We start from the raw sequence: 23417 nt of genomic DNA on the forward strand, positions 1-23417 counted from the left end.
GAACAGAGAACAGCCTCTCCCACCCTCTCATCTCTTATATCCAAGCACACAGCAAACATACAATCCATCAGCATGAGACGTGCCTGAAGAAAGAAAGTTCAGCACTAGTCATAGTGAAGCCATGAGACAGATATACAGGGGACAAGGGTGAGCAAGCTTCTACTCCAAGAACCAGTGATATGTTAGTCTATAAGCCTACAGTGTGAGGAGGACTAAAAACCCCCAGTGAAAACAAGGGCTGGCTTACCAGTGATGGGTGTAAATCAGTTTCAGAGGCCTGAAGGACAGGTGATTCATGGCACAGTCTGTGGTTTCTTACTGACATTTAGTATCAATAAATTGTGTCACTTTCTAGGTAGTCCTGTTGCAGTACTGACTTGAAGACTGAGCGTCTTGTAGCTGGTCTGTATTTGAGAAGCCCAAGCAATTCTAACAGAACTCACTCTTTCAGGCTTAAAAAAAACAAAAAACAAAAAAACCTCAACAACCACAGAAAACTCCTGTGTGTGAGCCAATGCAACTGTCTTCATAAATTTCAAGGTCAGAAAGAATGATTCGCTGACTCCACTCTATTTTCCAATGTAGCAGAGGTTGTTACTGCACAGTCTATAATAATTATGCCACAAGAATTATCAGCTATCTCTTGGCATAGTGGGAATTGTCTTTGAAACCAAATGAGAAACACTTGAAACAGCAACACTTCTGAAGACTCTTGCAATTCACAGCTACTGAAAATCTGCTCTGTGCTATGGCAGGAGTTTAGGGTAGGTGGGACCCTTGAAGCCATTGTCTTTTTGTTTAAGAAGTTTGCTTCCCTTTTGCTCATTGCAAAGTCTGGTGATCAAACTATAATTGAGCTTCTACCTTCTATTATACCAATTATTCAGGTGAAGATTAATCTAGTAATCTATTTCCTTTACCTGCATATACCTCCTCTTTACTGCTCTCTCCCATACACAAGTCCATATTTGTGGACCCAAGAGTGTGTTTGCTATGCACAGCAAGCAACTGTTGATAAATAATGACAATTTTCAGTTCACTTACTTATGCACAGGAGTTGTCACTTCCTTTCATCACTTCATTTGGAGAAATGCACCCAAACTACTCAAACATCTGAGCAGCCACTCTTTGTGGCCTTAGGACAGCTTTGACAAGACCTGAAGAAGTGCTTGGGGCAGGATTAGCCCCCTGGAAGGGATGCACTTACACACAGGTGAGATGTAAACTGGCACCACAAATATACAGCACTTGCTCTCCCAGGTGGAAATAACTAACAAGGATACTTCAGGTATCTTCAGATGCAAGTAATGAATAAAAGGCAGCCAGTGCTCAGGTGGCAAGGGGCAGTTATTTTACAGCATGCAATTTTGAGGATCACATTGACGAGGATGGGCTGTACCTTCACTGCAAAGTTGCTTTAAAGGCTGCTGTTTTAAAGCTTTTGTTTATGTAGCTGAATGCTTGGTGCCCTTTACCTGGAGCTGTTTCGATAGAGAAAGGGAGAAGAGAAAGCACCCTCCAAAAGTGTGGACAAGCAAGAATATTCCATTTAACCTATTGTTGTCCTGCCAGACCCACCTTCCATATTTGAAATATGAATAGGATGACTAATTACCTCCTCTTTGCTCAGGGAAATACCAAACACCCTGCTCTTCACACTTCTAATTAACAGGAAAATTTGCAGTGACTTTCCTACAGAGAATGTTGACTGTGGGCTGAATTTCCAGCTCAGGTACCCCTGGGAAACTCCCTGGGCACTGTGGGTGATCCATGCCAGGGTGGGTCTTGCTTTCTCACCTGCTTTCCTGAGTGGGAAGCGGTGCTGGCTTTGTGCAGACCTGTCCCAAGCGGGGAAGGGGCAGCCAGGGAGCACAGCCTGGCCCCTTTCAGGAGCTCAGATACCCATTTGGTGGCTTCGTCTAAGGCAAAACTTTCCTTCAGGGTGAGGAAGGTGCACTCTCCCAGGCCAAGGAGTCCTGCTGCTGGCATGGGGAAGGAGCCAGCTTGGGAGGGAACAGGGAATCCAGTTAGGGAAGTATGCTACTCTGAGACTAAAGCAAAATTAAGAAGTTCACATAACCAAGCACACCATAAATACCACAACTGGTCTCTCACTAGATCTGCAGCTTCTCCTCTCTGGAGGACACAGGCTGCCTCAAAGAGCCAAATATTTTTCCATCTGCCGACCCAGTGGCAAGTGCCAAAAGGCCTGACAGGTGAACCCATTGCCATTTGGACCTAAAAACAAAAGGTAATCCAAACCCAGCAGTGTTCACCTTGCTGCCATCAGCGCCAGCAGCAAGATGTGCTGCAAGTCTTCTGAGAGATAAAAAAAAAAAAAAAAACCACACTGAGTTGCTGTCCACGTGTCTAGGGTCAGAAACAGCTCTGCTTTTTGGCAATAAAAACATGTGCTTGGCTATGGGGAATATCAGGGAAAAGGCCAGTGATACTGAGAACAGCCTCATCAATATGTTTATGACAGAATTTCATGGACACAGAATAAATCACTTACCTCAAGAAGGAGACAGAGTAAAAAGGGTAGACAGATTCAGTATGATGAGAAGTGACTCAGTCTAGGTCATTATCGAAGTAGAAGGTATCAGACTTCAGGAGGTGGTGAGAGAGACTCCTCTTTCCCATTCTGACAGCTCCTCCAGGAGGTTTTCTCAAGTTGATGACCACGAGGGTAGAAAAGACCCGGCCTGTGCCCCTGTCACAGCTGTGTGACATGGTCAGCAACACAGTGCAACCCCAAACCAGAACCCGGTACCCCAAATGCAAATGTTTCTCATGCTGCATGTAATATATGTCCTAAAGTTAATTCGTGTTAAACAATAAAAGATTTAATTGGTTCGCAACAGAATGTACGAATATATCTTATAACGAGAATTTACTTGAAATTAAGGTCAGTAAACTAAAAGGTGGATACAGGGTTAACCGGGACGACAGCTGGACGGTGGGGCACGAGTAAATCGCTGCGGGAACCTTGCAAAGGCAGCACAAAGGGACGGAAAAGGGAGATGGGTGCTCTGACGACCCCCTGATCGTATCAGATCACTATCTTATCTGTTCCGGCCCGATGTTACCATCTCCAAAACTTCTCCGGACACGGCCATCAGGACATTGTTCTGCCTTTGAGAAACTATTCATCGGACCCCGGACACGGACATGAATATCTAACGAAGCTACCTCAAGGCACGAGTCTCACGGTCTCAGTCGGCCCTTAGCGAAAGACTGTATAAAAATCCGCAGCTTGGAGACCCAATTCGTGAACAGAGGGGGTAACAGGCTGGCAGAGCCGGTTACCGTGTTCACCCAGTGCCGAAACCCCGGGATTCGACGCTGTCCCTTTTAATTGTGGCTACCGGAGACTGTGTTTGGGTCTCACAATAAAATTCTAAATTTTGATTTACTGAATTTGGCTTATCGTATTTATCACACTGCAGCTCTGGCGTGGGGACAGTCTTTGCTTCCAGAGGACTGGAAGCTTCCTCAGCAGAGAGCAGGTGCTCAGCAGTGCCCCTCAGAGCTGCTCCCAGGGCCCTTCCAGGCCAGCCTCACACTGCCACCATGGCACGGCTTTCCAGACACCTTCAGGTTCACCCCGTCTGTAAAAGAAAAGCTCTTGCAGAGGCTTGGGCAATCTGACGTGGCTGTAAATGCGGTGCTCATGGCCATACACCCGGTGCGGTTTACAGAACAGGGTTGTGCTTACCTCAGTTTACAAAGTAAAGCCGCCAGCTTTAATTCTCCGTAAAAACAAAACAACCAGGGGGAGTGCATGATTCAGAGGGCTTGGTGCAAATTTTTGCAAAGTAACAGATACAAAACCAAAATAATTAAAATCATACATATGTGTAAAACGAAAGAAATTCAAGTTAAAACCAGGACTAACTCCTATTAGCCCTAGAGATGATCCAAGAATATGTCAGGAAATAAATAAATCGTTCTAGTTTTCACCATAAAAGAGGGTGCTGCTCTCTAATCCTTAAATGGTTCGGGTATTTACAGAAGGCAAATGGGTTCCAGGAGAAACAGAAAGGAGAAAAGCATTGATAAGAGTGAACTGAAATGCTGCAGGGTGACCACTTCCCCACACACCTCAGTGTGACTAGGAGAAGGCTTTAAATCATGGCAAGGGGCCAAAGAAGTTAACTGTGAGCAGGACACCATCATCTGCCCCACGCTGGAGGGACTGTGCCAGGCAAGACCAGCGTGGCTTGGCCGGCACCACAGAGGTTCTGAAGCTCCACCACAATCCATGGCTGCCCTGGGGCAGATGACAGTAAGCTGGCCTGGTCAGTCCAATTTATGGACAGGAGAGCACTTTATCCTATAACCCATCTGAGGGAACGCTGCTCAAAGGCACATCTTCCTGGCCTCTGCTGGGCTGCGGGTGCTCCGAGGAGGCAGCCAGCACAACAGAACCTCTTTTCCTGACACAGAAAACACAGCTGGTGATCCAAACACTCGGCCTTCCCCCAAAGACCAAGGCTCTGGTGACAGGAAGGGAAAAGGAGGCTCATCCATCTATCTCTCTCAACATTGCCAACCACAGCAAAGCAACACCCTCATTTATCAAGGCAGCTGAGCTTGTGCTCGTCGCTGGCATTTCTGATTCTTTGTGGCTAAATAATAACCTGCTCTCCTTTTGCTGCGTGTACTACTAATGCCAAATCCTGGCAGGTCAGAGGTGCACGGCCAGTGGAGCAGAAGATGTTTAATGCCCAACAGAAGCAGGGCAAATTCTGCAGTTAATGTCACAGCATGCAAAAAAACGTCCCGAAGACTCATCCTAACCTTCTGTTTCCTTGTCAAGACACACTTATTTACAGTACCACTTGCAGTAGATTCAAGTGGTAGTCGTGTTGTGCATATTTTTAATGGGATTTGACATTTAAGGCAGCACTGCAGTTCACCTCTAAGCCTATAATTACACTTGCAAACCTGCTTAGCAAGATATCAGCAGCGTATCCAGGGGACAGCCCAAAGAGATTGGATCTGTCCCCACAGAAGCAGCATTGAAGTACCAAGTGATGGTGCTACAAAGCAGACACTGCAGACTGCAGTGCCTGACACAGACACCTGCAAACTGGACCCACTCCTAATCTTCACAATGAAAACAAAACCTGACTGCAAAGAGCCCTCACTTTATCTTAAAAGCAATACTGCACTGAGTCAGATACCACTGGAGGTCAGGAGCACTTCACGAATACACTGAGACAGGGCTCCTTTCATTATCCTCAGTCTCATGAAATCTGCTAGTGCTAGAAGTACCAGGGTAGGCCCAGCATGAAATCCTGATCATCCCCTCCTGATCTGGAGTCACAATGACCCAGTGCTGAGAGGCACCTTTACATCTGCCACACAAGTGCAGCATCTCTTTCCCACTTTATTTTCTCTTTCATCCTAGCCCTATCACCAACGAAATTTTGAGAGCAAATTGATGTCTAATGCCAGGATGCTCAATATATTTTGCACCAAATTTACACACCCCAGCCATCCTTTGCACCTAATTTATACCAGAAGACCCAAGATATGACTGGAACTAAGTAAAGTACACATGAAGTACTCAGCTCTGACTCCACCTGTACTCAATTCTCTTTGGGCTTGGGAAAAAAGTGAGTCTGATTAATTCTGATTTGGACTTTTCATCCATGCCCATAGGAAGCAAGGTGAAGGATCTCCTCCTCTTACAAGCCACCTCAGCAGATCTTTCTGCAGGATGCAAATGGTTTCATCCCTGAGTTCAACTTTAAAAGAGAAATTAAGTGCTCGGCATTCACCACACTAGCACCAGAAGCAAAGAGAACACTGAGCACAGAGGCCTCCACCACAGGGACAAAGAACAAAGAAAAATCACAGTTGGGAAAGATGGAGAAAAGCAGAAAGAACTCAATTTGTATCATACCAAAGAAAAAGAAGGAAACCTGATGCCAAAAAGTTTATACTAGTAGAGGGAGAAAGCTTACAGAAGGCAGACTGTGCTGTTCAACAGCAAAATCTTTGCAGCTCTCAGTGGTCATTTGGGAGTAGCCTGGTACCTCCATCAACAACGATCCCAGACTGGTAAAAGAACCTATCTAGAGAGCATTCTCAGCCAGAGGAACCCTCGAGCCCATTTCAGTGACGTGAGCAAAATTCCTATTTTTCTCTTTTTTCCCCGGCAGGGGTGACACGCCCCTTTGTCCAGGTCGGTGCATACAGTTCTCCACTCCTCAGCCAGCCTCCTTCTAGCTGACAGAGGTGCAGTTGAGCTCGGCAGGGTCCTGCCTGGAGGCTGCTGCCACGACTGCCTCCGGGCCGTCGGCGATGCTGGGCTCGCTGGAGCACTGCCTGTGGCTGAAGCAGCTGGGCTGCAGCAGGAGGCATTTGTCAGAACCGTCCGATTCCTCGGCCACCATCCCCGTGTGCATCATGGAGGCCATGGCCAGCAGCTGGATATCCGAGTGAGCGTTGGCAACCGTGTGCCGACGGACGCTCCCGCATTTCTCCAGGTAAGCCTCGCCCTCCTGCTCTGTCAGCGGGCTCAGGGCCTTGGGACGGGATCTGGAGTACCGCCTCTCTGGAAGAGAAAGGGGAAGCAGCAATGGGCAACAGCACGCAAACAAAGCACTGCCCACGCTGCCAGGCTGGCCTCGGGGAGCACAGAGAATTCAGTGTGCCCTGCCTCGCCACCACTGGGAAACAGTCAGGAGCCCACTGTTCATACTGCTAGGTGTTGGGAAAGGAGATCTGCCTCAGCCCCAGAGGAGAGACCTCCCATCCTGCTCTAGGGGCTGCTGCCTACGAGAGAAGTGAGCCAAAATGTCACCAGTGCAGCCAAGGGACTCTCTTTAGCATCCTGAGAGTCTTCTCTTTTATCGAGGGGTGAAGAGCAAGCAGGTACTCTCACATGCAGGTTCACTAAAATAAGTGACACTAAAGCAACACAAGGCTCAGAAAAAACCCCACCATTCAGTGGGGACTCGAATTGCCAACCCTTTCTCTGAAAAATGTTTCTCAGGAAGTGCCATTAGCTGTTATCCATGTGAAATTCCTGATGCTTACATTGCACTCTCTCTCCATCTGCCTAGGAATAGGCCATTCTGTTGGCATTTTCCCACCATATTTTTTAAAGATCATGCCAGAAGAAGGACATTTCATCCACTTTGCAACACGTCTGGTTTGGAGGCTGGACACAGAAAACACCTAACAGTGCACAGGAAGAGTCCACAACAGCCTGGTGAAAAGGGGCACAAGGGAAAGGCGGTGTTAGTGCCGAAGAGGAAAGGCAGAGACACAGAATGGATGGGTGTGGGCTGTATGATCTGCTCAGCAAAAGCATTAAGGAGGAAAAATGCCAGGTCTAAAGCACAGACCCATGGTGCAGTCCCCAGCGCAGTATCATGAAGCACATTTCAATTCTGACTCTGAAAGCTTGAAGGAAGGCAGGGGTCAGAGTTTTGCCTTGGCTCACTGTAATCCCATCCCAGCAAGTTGAATCAGACCCTGTTACTCTTCCCACTCCCCTGCAATGTTCCATGTGATTCTGGACACCTCCTGAGAGTCTATCCCTGCAGCAGCTGAGGGAGCCATTCCCTATGTGTCTCTTTGTCTCTCACAAGCTTCACTGAAGTGCAGGGTTTCGTTTCATAAAGTCAGAAGCCTTTAAACCATATAAAAGGCTTCCAACCAACACTGAAGAACACAAGAGTAACAAAGTGCAAACAAAGCACTCATCACTGAAGGTTATAAGAGTTTTGGAAGCTTGCATCAGGAAGAAAAGCAGAAGACAACCTATTTGTTGCAGGGAGGAACAGGTAAGCAGACAGCATTTCGCCCTGCTACTGCCGGTTGTCATGCGCAGCTGAACTAGAAATTTTATTTTTATTTTGGTGCCTTGTGACCAGGAATATAAACTGGGAGGAGTTTTCTGGTACTTTTTTTGCAAGCAACCTCAGATCAGCAGTGATGCATGGCTGTTTTATCTTCTCTCCTATCCCCAGTATAAACCCTGTTTCTTACCCAGCTGGATCCCTTTGGCATACACCATCCTCACCATGCAGGTTATGGCTAATTTACAGAGGCAAAGCAGAAAGGGTGCTAACAGAGAGCAGGTGGGAATGCTGTCACCTCCGGTTCCCCTCTGTGAGCAGCCCTGTCCCTTTCACACCTCTCTCACTTTAAATCAGCTTAAGATACAGCAGCCTTACAGGCTGAAGCCTTATGAATACTCACAGCTGGGATCAGACACCTTCAGCCACATTTCCCAACACCCATTTACCCTGAAGGCTCCAGTCCAGAGGGCAGTTTGGCCTCCAGAGCAGCTGTGTAGAACACACCCAAAGCCCAACAGAGCCCTTCCCAAAAGCTACTACAGGGAACCTACTGGGCTTCACCATCATACAGGCTGCCCAGTGAGAGAAGAAACTGGTTCTGAGAAAGCAAAAAGGTGACTGAAAGAGGGAGAGAGGAAGAGAAAGAAGTCTGATTACGAGTGAAAGTTAAGGAAAACAAGCCACCTCCACAGCAGCACTTGGAAAATACCAAGATTATTTACAGAAGTGCTGTTTTGCACTCCCTGTCTTGTACTGCAAACGCAAGTTCCTTCTTTCCTCATGCTCAGCACAAGGTGGAGCAAGGGTAAAAGGCCACCTTGGAAATATACACAAATAAATGACAGCTAGAATCAAAGCAAGTTCAATTCTTTTAAGGCATATAAACTTTACAAGGCCAGTTTGTGTAGGTTTTTCTGTTTTTTTAAATGGCCTCGTTCAGCTGGCAGAAATCCAGGATGGCTAGAAACTTCAGTACAGGTCAGGCAGCTGCCTTTCAAACTATCCCAGCAGCATGCAGATGTCTATAAACAGCCAAGCAATCAAATTTGCCAAAGTCCAACTTTTACAGGGGATTTTGGTCTAGCTTGAGCCTTAGGCTCAGATCTGCAAATCCACGCTGAACTATACAACCATGTTCACTTGCACAGAAGATATCTGATCGTCCAGCAACCACAAGAACAAAAATCCTGAGCCACAATTTTCCTAAAGCAATGCCATGAGTTTATTACAGGCACAGATTCTGAGTTCTGATAAGTTCTACCACAAGACCATCTTTTCCCATATGCTGCTGAAGTGTAGTACAAGGCAGGGTGTGGGTCTCCATTCTGCATTGAAGCAAAAGCTAAAGCTAGTAAAAACAGAGGGAGACTGGAGCCTTCTTCACTGATTCTATTTAAATCTTCTTGACTATCTAGTCTGTAACATGATGCCCATTACCTAGCCAACCTCTTCTGGCTGGCCACATGTGTAAACAGAGCTCCTGCATCATGTGAAGAAGTTTCCCAGAATAAGCATGCTCTTCCTTAAGTGAGGCATCATTCTCTCACCTAGACGTGTTTATCTGTACTTTAAACACAGAATTTTAATTTGTGGGGTTTTTTTTAAACAGAATCCTCAGATGGAAGGAAGACTTCATGCAAAATCCCTGTCTTCCCACAGAACCTCAGAATTAATATGCAACAGTTCTGCTGTTTGCAAAAGCTGATTGATGCAGCAGCTGAAGCAGGCTAGCAAGCAGGGACAGAGGGCAGGCAGCAAAGGACCAGGTACAGTCTCTCAGTGTGGTGAAAGCATTACACCAGGCATGGACAAAGGGGTTTTAAAATCCAGTCCATGTCCAGAGAGGGGAGAGTTTTTCAGTGTGTGCGTGGAGTGGTGGGGCACTAAGAATTCACTAGGTCATGGAAAAGAAAAAGCCTGTCACAAAAATATATATTCAGAAACATTAATCAGGGCCTTCTCAAGGGTGTTTTACTCTTTGTTTTCTGTCTTGTGGAGTCATGCACTGTTTCCTTTTCCAGCACTGCCTTCCATTACCCAACCTGAGTACCCCAATAATAGCTTCAGCATAATGTGCATGTCTTACCAAGCAAGCAGGTGCTGCCAGAGAAGCTGTGATCCTCACACAAACCTAAGAATGGTGACACCACCTGCTTGACCAGTTCTTCCAGCTGTAGGTAGCCCTCAGTGGGGCCAGTAGGCTCATGGACACTCTGAAAAATCAAACACAAAAAGTCAACATTGCCCTCAAAAGGTTTTTGAATAAAGTCTGGGGTTTGTCAATTCTCTCTGTACTGGAATATCCCAGCTGTGTCAGTAAAGCTCTTGGAGCTGACACAGGTTTAGGCGCCTTTCAGGTCAATCTCCTTGTTGAGGTGACAGTCACACCCTATGGACATTGAGCAGACAGTTCTTTTTTCTGAGCAAGTGACAGGAAGGTACAAGGTGTGCTCCTGCTGAGGATGTGCACAGTGTACTACAGCAATGTAATCGTGCCAGGGCGGCTCTACCAGAAAACATCTCTTTGTAGAAAAGCTTCAGCACGCCTTGGGCAAAGCACTGCTCTTTTCCTAGGCAGGACTGCAGGCAAAGCACCCTCTGTGGTTCAGCTTACAGCTGTGAAGATGGTAGATAACACCAACCAATTTAACAGTAATTTCAGAAACCGTTCAGACTTAACTTCCTGCGAAGCCTCAATAAGCTTTTTTCCTCAACTGTGCTGCTTTGAGATCCTCTTTGCTCTCAAGATTCTTGTATTAAAAAAAAAAATGTTTCAGGGAAATTGAGGTAGCACTTTAGTATCACCTGCTGTTCCAGTCAGGGTCACTGGAACATCAGAAGAGTGAGAACTCATACAGAACTACCAGCGTAGCCACTTTGCAATTTGGGTTGTGCTTCATAAAGTTTCACTCTCAGACACTCATTTTGTTGGAGGAGAAATAAAAGCCACCAGGCTGTGTGGTGTGTTGGAGGGAAGGGATACCATCCAGAGGGACTTTGAAAGGCTCGAGATATGGGCTGTGCAAACCTCATGATAATCAACAAGGTCAAATGAAAGGTCCTGCACATGGTTCAGAGGGATGAGGCTGGATGGGGCTCTGAACAGCCTGGTCTAGTGGAAGGTGTCCCTGCCCACGGCAGGGAGGTTGGAACTAGATGCTTTTTAGGATCCCTCCAACCCAAACCCTTCTATCAATTGATGATTCTATCAATTCAAACATGTAATATGGCATTTTTCAGGACTGTCAGGCTGGGCAATGTGAGGAAAAAAAAAAAAACCAAAAAAAACCCAGCTGTATTTGGCATGCTTGGAAAGTATTCTGTTGAGATCTGGATAGTTATCACAGATGCTCTAGATCTCTCGGGAGAGGCCTTTGAAAGAAAGCTTCTCATTTTGCCTTCTGCCAAAAGGTATTTCTCCTCCAATGGGCACTACTCAGCATCCCAGACAGCCAAGGGGCTGTCAAGCAGCCAGTGCCACAATTCATTCAAACTCCATCATCTGCTGTGATGGAGAGTTTCCCTGTCCTTGCAAAGCTGAGAAATCAGGAAAACTATGGCTCAAAGAGGCATCCAGACAAGCTACAAGATGAAAATTTCCATGAATAAAAGAGTCCTGAGACTGTTCCTAGATGGGGAAGAGAGGTACAAAGAAGAACCCCACACTGTGGCTCTTTCAAGGCAACATCTCTACCTGTTCCCAGGAAAGCTCAGGGCATCCAAATTCAGCTCTCATTTTAACACTGACCGCTCCCAATGAAGCACATATCACAGCCCCTTCATCACACCCTCTGCTCTCCCTACTTTTCCTCCAGTGTTTGCATGATTTCAACGAGGTCAAAATACCCAAGGGAGTCAGACAAGGAAGAGCAGAAGTTCCCCACCTGCAGAATTAACAGCATCTGGACGATGGAAGCTGGAACCTTTGTCTGGACCAGGGGAAGGATTTCTTCCAACTTTACTTTTAGCAAGACCAAGTCTCTGAAGCCTAGAAGAGCAATCTGACGGATAGTCAACTCCTGGCCCTAAAAACAAAGAAGGCAAAATCCAAGTGTAGATAAAGGGATGTGTGAGCATAGTACCAACACATGGGCACACAGACAGGAGGGCTTATTCCGCCCACTGCTGCTGTGGCAAAACACTCCCCGGTCATTTGTGTTCAGGATTCATGATACTCTTTAATTTCTTCCCTCTCAGTCTCACACAAATTCTGAAGTGGGCATCACCTCAGCTGTGGCACCTTTAGGTTTGTTGTGAAGCCAGAAATGGGCCTGTAGTTCACCAAATTACTATCTGTGTATTCATAAAACCCACTTGCACTCCAATTTGTTCACTAAAAAGCCCAGGCTGGATGTAGCTTGTGCTGCTCGCGCTTGGAGCTGAGAAAGCAGAGAAGATTTGGTAGGGAATGAAGTTGTTACAGAATATTTCTAAACTAAATCTGCCTCTGACCTATATTGTGCCTTCTTTTTGCTCAATGTCTGCTCTTTAGACCTTGCTGATATGACAAGAATCTACAAGTCAGTTCATCACAGATTTTAGGATTTAGGCTGGAGCAAAGCTAGCCAAGACTGCTCGAACCAAACATCATTTTAAAAAGCAACGGCTTGAATATCCTCTTCAAGGCGTTCCTATTTTACATCAACAACACAATTGAGCAGGCTTAACAGATGATATAGTATTTCTCAGCGTATTTAGACATATGTCTAACTCCATTTGGCATTCTGGTGTTACCACCTTTCCCTCTGCTATGTTTAATATCTGCATGACTTTCTCTTGCCCCACTGCAACTCAATAGCAGAAATTTTCCTCCCAGCCTTGCCCAGAACTTTCCAGCCTGAAAGGTTTGCCTTATCCTTCTCAGTATGTTAATCTCTGCCCCATGGTCCGCTTGGGAACCATTTTATGATCTCCATAACACACTCAACATAGCAAATATTTAGCTGGAAGAAATTAAAAGCAGTTAATCATTAATTCATAACAGGCTGCATGTCATAATTAACAGCATTATCGATATGTAAATATGAATTAAAAACAATAGTATGGAGTGCAGTTTGGCCATAATTAGAGCTGTTTGCTGTTTTAAACCATCACTGTGTAGGGAAAAAAATGTGGAAGAAAGACCAGTACCTTTCTTGAAACTATATTTCAGCAGCTGCAAACTTTTTATTTATATTATGCAGTTTAGTCCCATTAACTTCATACCCCATTTCAAAATGCAAATATGTTTCTGTGCCAAGCAAAACAAGATTTGCTATTCTTTTTTTCCACACCAATAGTCACATCAACAGCTGCAACTATACGAAAGCCAGTGACCTGTTTACATAATTTCCCTCTGTACAGCAATTTAACCAACTTGGCTGCTTAAAGGTCATATTTCTGCAACAGCTATGAGCCTTGGGGTTAAACTTAGCTGAGACATGAGGTTGGTGTAAGTTATTACCTTTGGTAACATAGGTTCACACATGTGGCTGACTCAGTTTCATTCTGAATGGGTAATTGCTGGGATCACAGAAGAGCGCAACTAAATAATCCTGTGGTTATTTACAGGAAAGAATGGAGAATCAAAAATTGACTTTCCCATCTATCAGAGCAGTGTACAAAGAACCACAGCTTGGTGGAAGACACTCGCTGGATGAGCTCTCCTCACATGTTGCAACGCACCATATAAATGGGTTCATACAGTTCCCTATTTCTAGGAAAAGCCCAATTTTGTTATTAAGACACTGGCCTGGCATAAGAGCAATCTCTATTTCTTGCTGTGCCAGCAACTCTCTCTGTGGCAGCCTGGAGCAGTTTACTCCAAGTTAAATTCTTGGATGTATTCAGGCAGCTTAATCCATACATTTGTGTAGTACTTAGGTGCCTACAAAGCTTTAAATATCCTGTTTGTTTACCTTTTAGTTCCTCATCCAGAAAGTGGCAATACTTCCCGAACTTTACAGCTTTGCTGACATATTTTGAGTGACTCAGATATTGTGACATGACAATTACAGAAAAAAAATTATGCTTTCAAAGAATCTCAACATCCCATTGTCACTCTTTCACCACTATAACAAAGTTACTTCCAAAAGCTGCACCCACAGTGTTGTAACTTCTGTCCCATTTCTCATCAGAGACATTTAATAGCAGGGCAGTAGATTTTCCAGTTAAGTGGCAGAATTATTAGCATCAGTGGGCATGACACACAGTCAGCTCAACAGTTTCCACAGTACACAGATAGCTGCAGTGCAGACAAACCCCTGCTTAAATAGGTCACTCCCTCATTGAGAGCTAGCTGCCAAAGGAGAGAAAGGGAGGGTATTATAGTTGCACAGTTTTATCTGTCAAACACCTACCTTCAAGCATCTGCAGCAAGGAAAGAACAAAAATAAACACAGTAGAAAGGTTAGTGTCTGTCTTTGCAGAAGTCCTTTCTCTTTTAGGAAATGCCAGCTTTAATAGGATTAGAGGAAAAGGGCAAGCTTTGAGCTTTACCTGCTGCCTTTCAAACAATACAAGGAAAAATAATTTTAAGAGGCTCTGGAAATAATGTCTTCCAGAAGAGGCAAAAGTCAAGGGGAGGAGGCTAGCCTTTCCAAGAACGTCATTCTCCACATGAGGTACATTTTTCTTTTCCTCTGATGGCAAAAATGTTCAAAATTGGCTGGGGAGGTAATTAGACTGCTCATATGGAAACCCTGACTAAAACTACATTAAAAAATGATACAGCTCAACACTTCTGATGGGATACTAAACCTCCAAAATATCCACCATAAAGAGGTTATTCTTCTTCTACCTGTAGACTTACATATCCCCTTATTGAAGCTTAAAAAAACCCAGCTGAGGATTTCCCAAAGGCACAAATGGGATATAAGCCCTTCAAAAGTCATTAGGGTGAGTTAAACACATTTTCTCCTGATCCAGTCTTCAGATTTATACCTCTAAGACAAGCTATCAGTGTTGTCATCTGCACCAACAGTCACAGCTATTTAAAAAAAGAAGGAACTATAAATACAAATAGCCCAGAGCTTCAGTCTAGACAAGGTATAGTCCAACAGTTTCTGTGTGCAAGCTTAGCTAAGCACAGAGAGTAGACAATTGGGAATAAATTCAGCCCAAAACATTGTGCTTGTCCAGTAGATTTTAGCAGTACTTCTTACAGTTAATACTTGGATAAACTCTACTTCCTCCCAGATTTAATTTAAAGGTTTTGACATGCACATAGCCACTGGCCAAACAGTGCTGCCGGCAGAGAAGTTACCACTTGCCATTAGCAGGCATTGCAGTTACATTGCTTCACTTGACTGAACAGTAATTAGGATTACCTGGACTGGGTAGAATATTGCCTGGAGTGTAGGAAGAGTCTCTGTAAAATAGTGATCCCAGATTTCAGATAGGACATCAATGCGATCCTCACCTATGAAAACAGAGATTGGGAGCAAGAGCTTTAGTGACAGGGACACCAAAAGAAAGTTGGATTTTCTAAGTGCTTTCTAATTCCCCAAGCAGGAGAGACTTCACTTCTGCAGTTTCTGCCCAAAACTGGACATCACCCAGGTAAGGTTCCCCTTAACTGACAGAGACACAAGGCTCTGACCATTGTTTGTTCTGTGCAAAACGTGAGACCAATTCCAACAAAAGAGTGAAGCCCTTCTTCAACCACAGGCTTTGACTCCACAGCACAGGATTGTGCAATTGCACAGCTCAGAGTTAACATGCTCCACTACCAGGGGAGAGGTCACACAAAAACAGCTGAATCTGAGAACCAGCAGGTCACAGCCAACATCAGCTGATCATCCAACATCACCCTGCAACTGAGTCAGATAGAACATTTAGAAGAGCTGAGCCCCCTGCAGCATCCCCTCAGTACCAAGCAGCAGTCAGGTACCTGTCAGGAGTCCTGACAAAGGCACTAATGAAAAATGAGGCACTTGTGAAAGTTCCCAAATGAAATCCACTCATGGCCAACCCTCACATAACTCCAGTTCAAGCAAACATCCCCAAATGTAACTGGGTACTTAAAATTAAGACATACTAAACTATGTATCTTGGGATTCCCGTAACAGGAACACAATTGTGATCAAATTATGCTCATAGGTTTAATTTACAGAGCTGTGCACTCCTCAGCATCTGGGCCCAAAGCCTCTATGGTATTTAGCTAAAGGTTTGCAACGTTTATTTCAAGTTTTAGATACATCCCTGGAAATCTCAGGCACAAATACAGTCTCAGGCTTAAAACCACAAGTTTCCGACAAAAGAATTTTCCAGGATACCTCCCACAGTATCTCATAAGCAGTCTAGACTCAAAGAGCAGTAATGGAAGATGGCCACTCAAGACAGGTTTGAAGGCTCAGCCTCAAGGTCACTAAAGGTCCTACATGAGGAACATGCCAAACTGCAGCTCAAAGGAGCCTCATCACTCTGGAGTGAAGTGCTTTTCTCATCTGCAGACGTCCACACAGACTTTCGCTGTGCTTGCCCATGGGTTGTGTGCTGCTTAGGACACAGCCAGAGAGCAGAGAGCCAGCAGGACTAGATCCTGCAGACATTTCCCTTTGAGCAGAGAGCCAGCCCACTAACAACCACAGAAAGGTTCAAAGAGATGCTTCACTGGTATGACTCTGGCTTCAAAACTGGAACTGCAGGCAGAGAAGAAGCTACCTAACACCCCCACAACAGCTACCCATTACCACAACAGCCAAGTGTAAGCAAACAAGACAACAGGAAACAGATTAATTGAATGTTTAAATTTTTCCCTCCTCTGCCTCCTATCCAGGATTTCAATACTTTGCTGTCTGGAGACAGAATGAAATGTCAGAGATCACTTCTCCTTCTGAAGGGGAAGCAGGAATAGTTTGTTTCTTCAGGAAATCATAAAGCCTGCAGGCATTGAAAGAGATTCTGACAGACTGTATAAAGAAAAATCACATTAAAGAGGCTGAGATTGAAAAATAGACACAGATAAAACATTGCTGCCCTGAAGCCACTTTGTCTAGGTGCAGGGGAAGCATAACTTTTCCAGGAAGACAGAACTAACCAAGAAATCCTCATTGCTGTGACCACAAGACCTGCAACAAGCCCACATATTATAAAAGAAAGGTGCCCATGAGTCATCTCCTGCAGTGATGCCAGCCTGCAGAGCAAAGTGGCTCCAGTGTCACTTCAAGCTAGGGACAGAAAAACGAGGCATAGAACGTGTTTTGCTATTTTCATATGACCCCAAACTACCTGAGCATCTGCAAAACACTCTTGGGCAGCTCTCAGTGTATTACAGACTCGAAATCAATTTTCATAATGCTAAAGCAGATACTGGAATAGTTTTATATGAATACAGAACCCAAAGTCTCTGGTAACCTGTGCAGCATTCATTCTGAAGAGCTGGCAGTGGCAAGGCAGGTACCCATATTTTGGGAAATGCAGGAGTCTGCCTTTTTTCCTCCCTCACAGGCCAGTGCTGAAGAAGCACACCCCAAGCAGGAGACTGGCAACCCCCTAACTCCTCTGAGGCCCAAATCCTAGAGCCTGCCAGCTGGGTGAAGTCACTTGGTGCAGAATGGTGCAGAGGAATCCAGCACCAGCAATGATGTGAGATTAGAAGCGTCTATTGGCATTTAATGACCCACATACAACACACTGGTGATTAGCAAGAGATCTTTCCTGCAGGCTAGAAAACTGGGTCAAACCAAAGAGCAGCTTGGTTTTGAATAAAGACGTTCTGGCTTCGCTTGAAACAGTTCCTAAATGTGACCAGCTGCCACACCTCCAACACTGAGTGGCCGCACCACATTTTCCTTGGCCCACAGGCTCTGCAGCAGTATTTAGAACACAACTCCATGTGTGATCAACTTCTTCCTGAAGGATTTCATTCTCACCCGACAGACTGTTCTTTTCTTTAAATTTACACAAAGCTTGATAGCTCAGCTCTCAAAAGAATGACAGAGAAACCAAAATTGTGCTTACATCAAGCTGCAAATCACATTGAGCAATGAAAGGCAGAAGGCAGCTCCGAGCAGTTTTGCAACAGGATCCATGTGCAGACCAGAACTGCTATGAGCCCAGGTTCAGCTACCACACGAGACCCACGTTCCTGCTTTTGTGAAGCAGTTGTGGCTGGTGGGAGCATTGTGGCCCTGTGGCCATTCAAACAGCCCACCCTCTCTTCAGCCTCGCAAGGGCTCCCTTGTGAGGGGCTGTGTGACACCCCAGGGCACCACCACGAAGGGCTGTACACTTTCCAGACATGCAATTCACCTCGTCTGACCGAACATCAAAGCACAGCTCCCTTCCAAAACAGGTTTCCTACTATACTTACCTTCACACAGCTTGACCTTCTCCTCCATAAACAGCAAGCCTTTCGCAAGGAGCTGGTTCTGCCAAGAGAAAAGAGAGACGTGCATTTGCCTTTTATTTATTTATAATGAACGTGGAAGAATGCATTTTTTTCGGATGCTATCCACTTTGCATGCATTTACCTTAAGATTAGTCATGTTGTAATACCTTCTTCCAGCACTGGTCTCAGTGTGAGTGCTAGACATTCCTTAACCTCCTTTTGTTCAGCTAGCCATGAGAATGCAGTTGAAACATCTCCCAGAAATGGGAAGGCTCACAGGGAGGGAGTCACGAAAACGAAATGGTTCTTATCATAATGGTGCACCCACATATGCTAAAACTCAATTACACGATGGAGGCGATCAAAGACTCAAACGCTACGGAAATGTCCCACTCTCCTCTTCTTTTTGCACTTGCTCATTGCTTGTCTAACTGCACAGCAGGCCAAGTTCAGCTCCCTAACACCTATTCTATTCCTACCTATTGTCTTTCCATGAGGCTGTGCTTTTTGTATTGAGAAGCTGGATCATCTCACTATGCAGTGCTAAGCTTCAGAAGAGCTGGCAGGACCTGGTCTTTCTAGATAAACTTAACTCTCATGGATCAGACAGATCAAGATGTCAATATGCCTGTTTGCAGTTCAGGACATCCTGATTAGCCTTTTGTTCCCACTTCCCCAAAGGTGAGAATGGTGCAAAAGCAACACCTCTCTTTTTGTTCTCCTGACAGGACTAGGTGAACCAGTTACTCTGAAAAGTTTTGAGACTCCCAGGGAAAGGCACTGCAATCACCACATAACACACTATTACTGCATCCTAAAAATAGTACAGAGATCATACTGATAGAGAATAAGGCCTTCTGCCTCTCTGAAAGGATTCAGTATCAGGGTAGCCCACAAAAGTCAGAGATGACTCCTCCACTGTTCATCCCACAGTTTTTGTTTTTAATGGGGAATCAGGTCAAGGTTGAACTTTTGAACCTTCCATCGGCCAAGGAGCAAGGCACATCTCTTTCCACTCCCAGTGGACACTGCTGTTACCCCACTGCCTGGACACGACCACGGCCTCCTGATGGGCTGCCACAGTGCATCCTGCCCTGGCACTCCTGCTCTGGATCATAAACCTGCCTCCTGGAGCCACACACCAGCCTGGCTCAGCCCTGACACAGAGACAGGCATCTGTGGAAGCACCCCAAGCCAAGAGCAGCACACCTCTGCATCCTCCCTTCAACAAGAAGCTAACACAAAGCTGGGTATAAAAAGGAGGAAGCATTGCTCAGTGACATTCTCAGGCTGGGAGATATTTTTCACTTGGGCAATGACAGCAGAATCGCAAGCTGGATAAATATGTTCACACAATGAAAAAAAACTACAGCACTTCCAAATGCTAGTAACAAGTGCAGGGTGACTGTTTTATGAAGATCCTCTAGCAGAAATATGGGCTTTGGAGGGAAATATGGATGTCCATTGAAATTTTGGATTTGTTTAACAGAAATAAATGACCACACATATCATGCTCTGGTAAACAATGAAACTTTCCAGGAAAAACCAACAGTGTGAAAAAGGAGGGGGAAAGAAATCTGTCATGAAGAAAACCATAAGGGGGGAAAAAAGTGAAACCCACTTACACTACAAATATTTTTCTGCTTGAACAATAGATAATGTTGGGGTGATATGGCACTTTAATCCTTTCAAATGCTTTCAGTTTATCAATAAAAGTACTTAATTTCTTTATTTTTTCAACCTGTAGGCTCAAGGCTATTACTTCTTATATACTGCAGGGGAAATTTACAGTTGGTCCTTAATACAGTATTATTTTAAACTACTTTGTAATAAAAAGGTGTACATATATATATACACACACACATATGAGGATGTGATGCTTATTTTCTTGTGTTTCTCTCAAGAAATATGAATTCCTTCTCCATCTGCCATAGAACCTTAGGCTTCATTTTCCATATGCTTCCCACTCTGGATACAATTTTCCTGATTCTTTGCCTAAAAGGTAGTACTATTGATATTTTTTACTTCCAGGGATTTTTTTTTTTTTTTTTTTCTTTTGCAGCTAAGTCAGCAACCGAAGAACACATTTGTACATGCTAACGGACAGCACAGCTGTATCTATTGTAAATAGATATATTAGTCATTACTCTGTGGTAACAAATTTATAATGCTCTTATGAATGTATTATAGCAATTCCACATGCTAAAGAGATTGCAAATCTCACTCTAAAGCTTTCCTTAAAAAAGAGATTAGGTCCACATAATTACTGTAGTTGCTGCAGACTGTTCATTTATCCTCTCAGTTTTTCCCTTTTCCTGTGGAAGAGACTTTAATAAATAAATAAAATCAACCACACTTCATTTCCCTTCTCCCCATCCTAAGAATATCTGGAAATGTTCCTTCTCCATCTTTTCTGCAAGAAGTCACAGGCTTAGGAATTGATTAAATCCAAACATTAATCCCTCAGAGCAAGCCAGACAGGCAAATTGTCATTAACAAACCCTACCAGGGTCTGCTGACAAATCAATACAAGTTACTCAATGCAGCCACAGTGGAGGTCTGTATCAGACCCTGTCTAGATTATAAGTCTCATTTTGCTGCTGCACCCCTGCTTGCCAGAATCACAGAGCTAAGAGGAAAAATAAATCTATTTAAAGCAAGACCAGATAGATTCACATCAAGTAAACTTGAGGGTACATTTATTGGAAAAAGTTCAGCTGCCACCTTCCATCTCTTTGCAGTTACAGCTGAACTGGGAGCTTGGGGGAGTAGCGATTCCCTTCCCTCCCCAAATGAGCTTTTCCTGGTTCCCCAGGCTGTTTTCCTCACCCAGCTGTTGGGGCATCACAGGATGCTACATGCTCCTTTTGGGGGATACAAACCTGCCTTTACTCTTTGCTACTCTGCTGCGCAGAGAAACAAAGTCCCAACTTCAACACATGTACGTGCAGTTGAGAAATCTGGAGAGAGATGTTTTGCAGCAGATAGAAGTGACCTTGTGAAATCTTACAGCCTGACCCTCTTTCTCAGTGCAGAAAAACAAAACAGCTAACTCACATACACCACTAAGAAGGGCAGCTAAAAGAAAGCTCTTAAAATTTTTTTTAAATGCCCTAAGTTTTTAAAGACAGGATTCAATGTGAAAATAAATCACTTTTCATTTGTTTCTTAGTAGAGATATTCCCATAACATGTCTGTCTTTGCTACTCTTTAAAGTAAGTCATGCTCAAATCATGGGGAATAAAAAAATTTGAAGGCAGTCAGACACTACCTTATAAAACACACACACTTTCCTGATAATTCCTTCCTCTTTTTCTGGCACAGATATTTTCCTCTTTCCCTTCCCTGCTAGTGAAATTGAGGCAAGTTTCTCAATTCATGCCCAATGGAGTAATCCCAGCCCCACCATCTCCCACCAGAGGTGGAAGGTGGAAGCTCTCCCAGGCACCGCAGCCGGGGCTCCTCTCTCAAACCAGCAGCTCCCAGCACCTCACTGCAGGAGCTGGGCATTCCCAGCGGGGGCCCTTCCCGTGCACGCTCCCACTACACCCTGGGCAAAAGGGTACCCACTGGACTGTGCCTGGGACAAATCAAACACTGCCTGGCAGAAGCACTCAGCAGCATGGGTGTGGTGCCAGAACCAACAGGAAGGATTTCGGGTGGCAGCCGTGCCACCAGCACAGCTTGCTCTGCTCTGGGTGCTATATTCATGCAAAAGGCTGGCGAAAAACAGCGAAGTGGCTTTGGCAGCAACTCCACAGAAAACATCAAGGAGGCTCAAGCCATCACAGGCAACTTCACATCTTGTCTGAACGCCATGTGTGCGGCACAGCAAGGTACAAATGAATTCTCCTGCTGATAAAAAGCCATTATCTTTGAGGGAAAAATGCATACACAAACACCCTTTTAGTTACGGATAACTTCTGCTTTCTCTTCATGTGTCCAAGCCAAACGTGGCCAGTATGCCTTTTAAAATTCAAATTAACAAATTAGTATTAGTTCATCAAACAGCATAAGCTTGAAACAGAAGTAAACCGATCCAGTACAAACTCCAAACAATTGACCTCGTTTTGCTGGGTGAAAAAAAGATCAGTTTTTCTACATAACACTACAGCATTTCTCAAATTAACATCAGATTATTCACAAAGCAGTGGCTATGTGCTTGTAGAGCCTGTAAAAGTGTGGTTTAGCACTAGAACACAAAGCCTCCGTTGCCTAGAAAAGGGGGCTGCATTTGAGAAAAAAAGCATCACTCAGACTTACTTGGGTATTTTCTACAAAGTTATTGCCAGCTGCACACAAACACCTACCTAATTCTTGGCAAGGTTTTACAAAATAGAAATTTGTGTGAGCTGCAGCATCTCATCGCCCCACCCCCATCCTTTTTTCTCTAACAGGAGGGGAAATACTGGCAGAAGCAGAGAGATCACTACCATCCTACATAGAGGAGAAACTTCAAGGTGAATATGAAATCACATCCTAAAATGACTCTTCCTAGAGCCAGTTTTGTTCTCAACAGATCAAAGAGAAAGCCCACTCGAGGAGATGAAAGTGAGGCAGGGAGAGTAAGAAGGAGAGCAGACCAAGTAGGCAGCGCTGCTACGATCTAGACCACAACCAGCCAGGCAGCGACTCCTGGAAAATCCCGCGGCCAGGGCTCGACTCTGCCCTTAGTCACTGCTCCAGCTGGGATCATGCTCAGCCAGGCCACGGCACAGCGACCACGGCGTGCTTCGAGCGCGAGCAACCAGGCCCCCTTTGGAAGGATTTCCACATCTACAGAGTCCACGGGAGCAGGGCCTGGAAGGAGGTGTCCCTGCTGCCACCCAGGACAGCAGCCCCTGCTGTCCTCCGCTCGACCGCAGCGCTGATCTGCCGGGGACTCCGTCCATGATAACGAACCTGGGCAGTTGCTATGGAGTCTCTGGAGCTGCTCCACGAAGGCTGTTCCAGAAAAGCGCCAGATGAAGCAGAAATAATTAGCAGACCTGCACGAACAGAGGCTCCCAGGCAGTGAGGAGACAAATACAATAATAAGGACCAGTCTGACCCACAAGAGTATTGCAGACACACAGCTGAGCTCTGCAAATCACACAAGTGTGAATTCTGTTCCTTGTGCGGCAGCTGAGCTGCTGCAGCCCCCGGCAGCAGGCACGAGACAGAACTCGGGCAGAGAAAAGCTAGTGCTGCCTGCATCCAGCAGTAACCATCACTCCAGCAGCCTACACAATCATTTCCCTGCCTTGCTGTGAAACAGGTAGACACAGAAAGCAGGCATCAAG

General features: G+C 45.1%; 1 protein-coding gene across 4 annotated transcripts in view; it reads right to left on the bottom strand.

The window, feature by feature from the left end:
- Positions 1-2830: 2830 nt before the first annotated feature.
- PRR5L (proline rich 5 like) overlaps positions 2831-23417 on the bottom strand; it is a 48779-nt gene continuing 28192 nt past the window's right edge. For all 4 annotated transcript variants that reach the window (XM_040067718.2, XM_040067717.1, XM_058421235.1 and 1 more), the window contains exons 5-9: positions 18118-18175; positions 15131-15222; positions 11708-11848; positions 9910-10036; positions 2831-6568 (exon numbers count right to left, since the gene is read on the bottom strand). In XM_040067718.2, the coding sequence (XP_039923652.1) occupies positions 6237-6568; positions 9910-10036; positions 11708-11848; positions 15131-15222; positions 18118-18175 (750 nt within the window). In that variant the 3' untranslated portion in view covers positions 2831-6236. The remainder of the gene's footprint in view (positions 6569-9909; positions 10037-11707; positions 11849-15130; positions 15223-18117; positions 18176-23417) is intronic.

The sequence above is a fragment of the Hirundo rustica genome, chromosome 6 (genome assembly GCF_015227805.2).
Source record: "Hirundo rustica isolate bHirRus1 chromosome 6, bHirRus1.pri.v3, whole genome shotgun sequence".
NCBI lineage: Eukaryota > Metazoa > Chordata > Aves > Passeriformes > Hirundinidae > Hirundo > Hirundo rustica.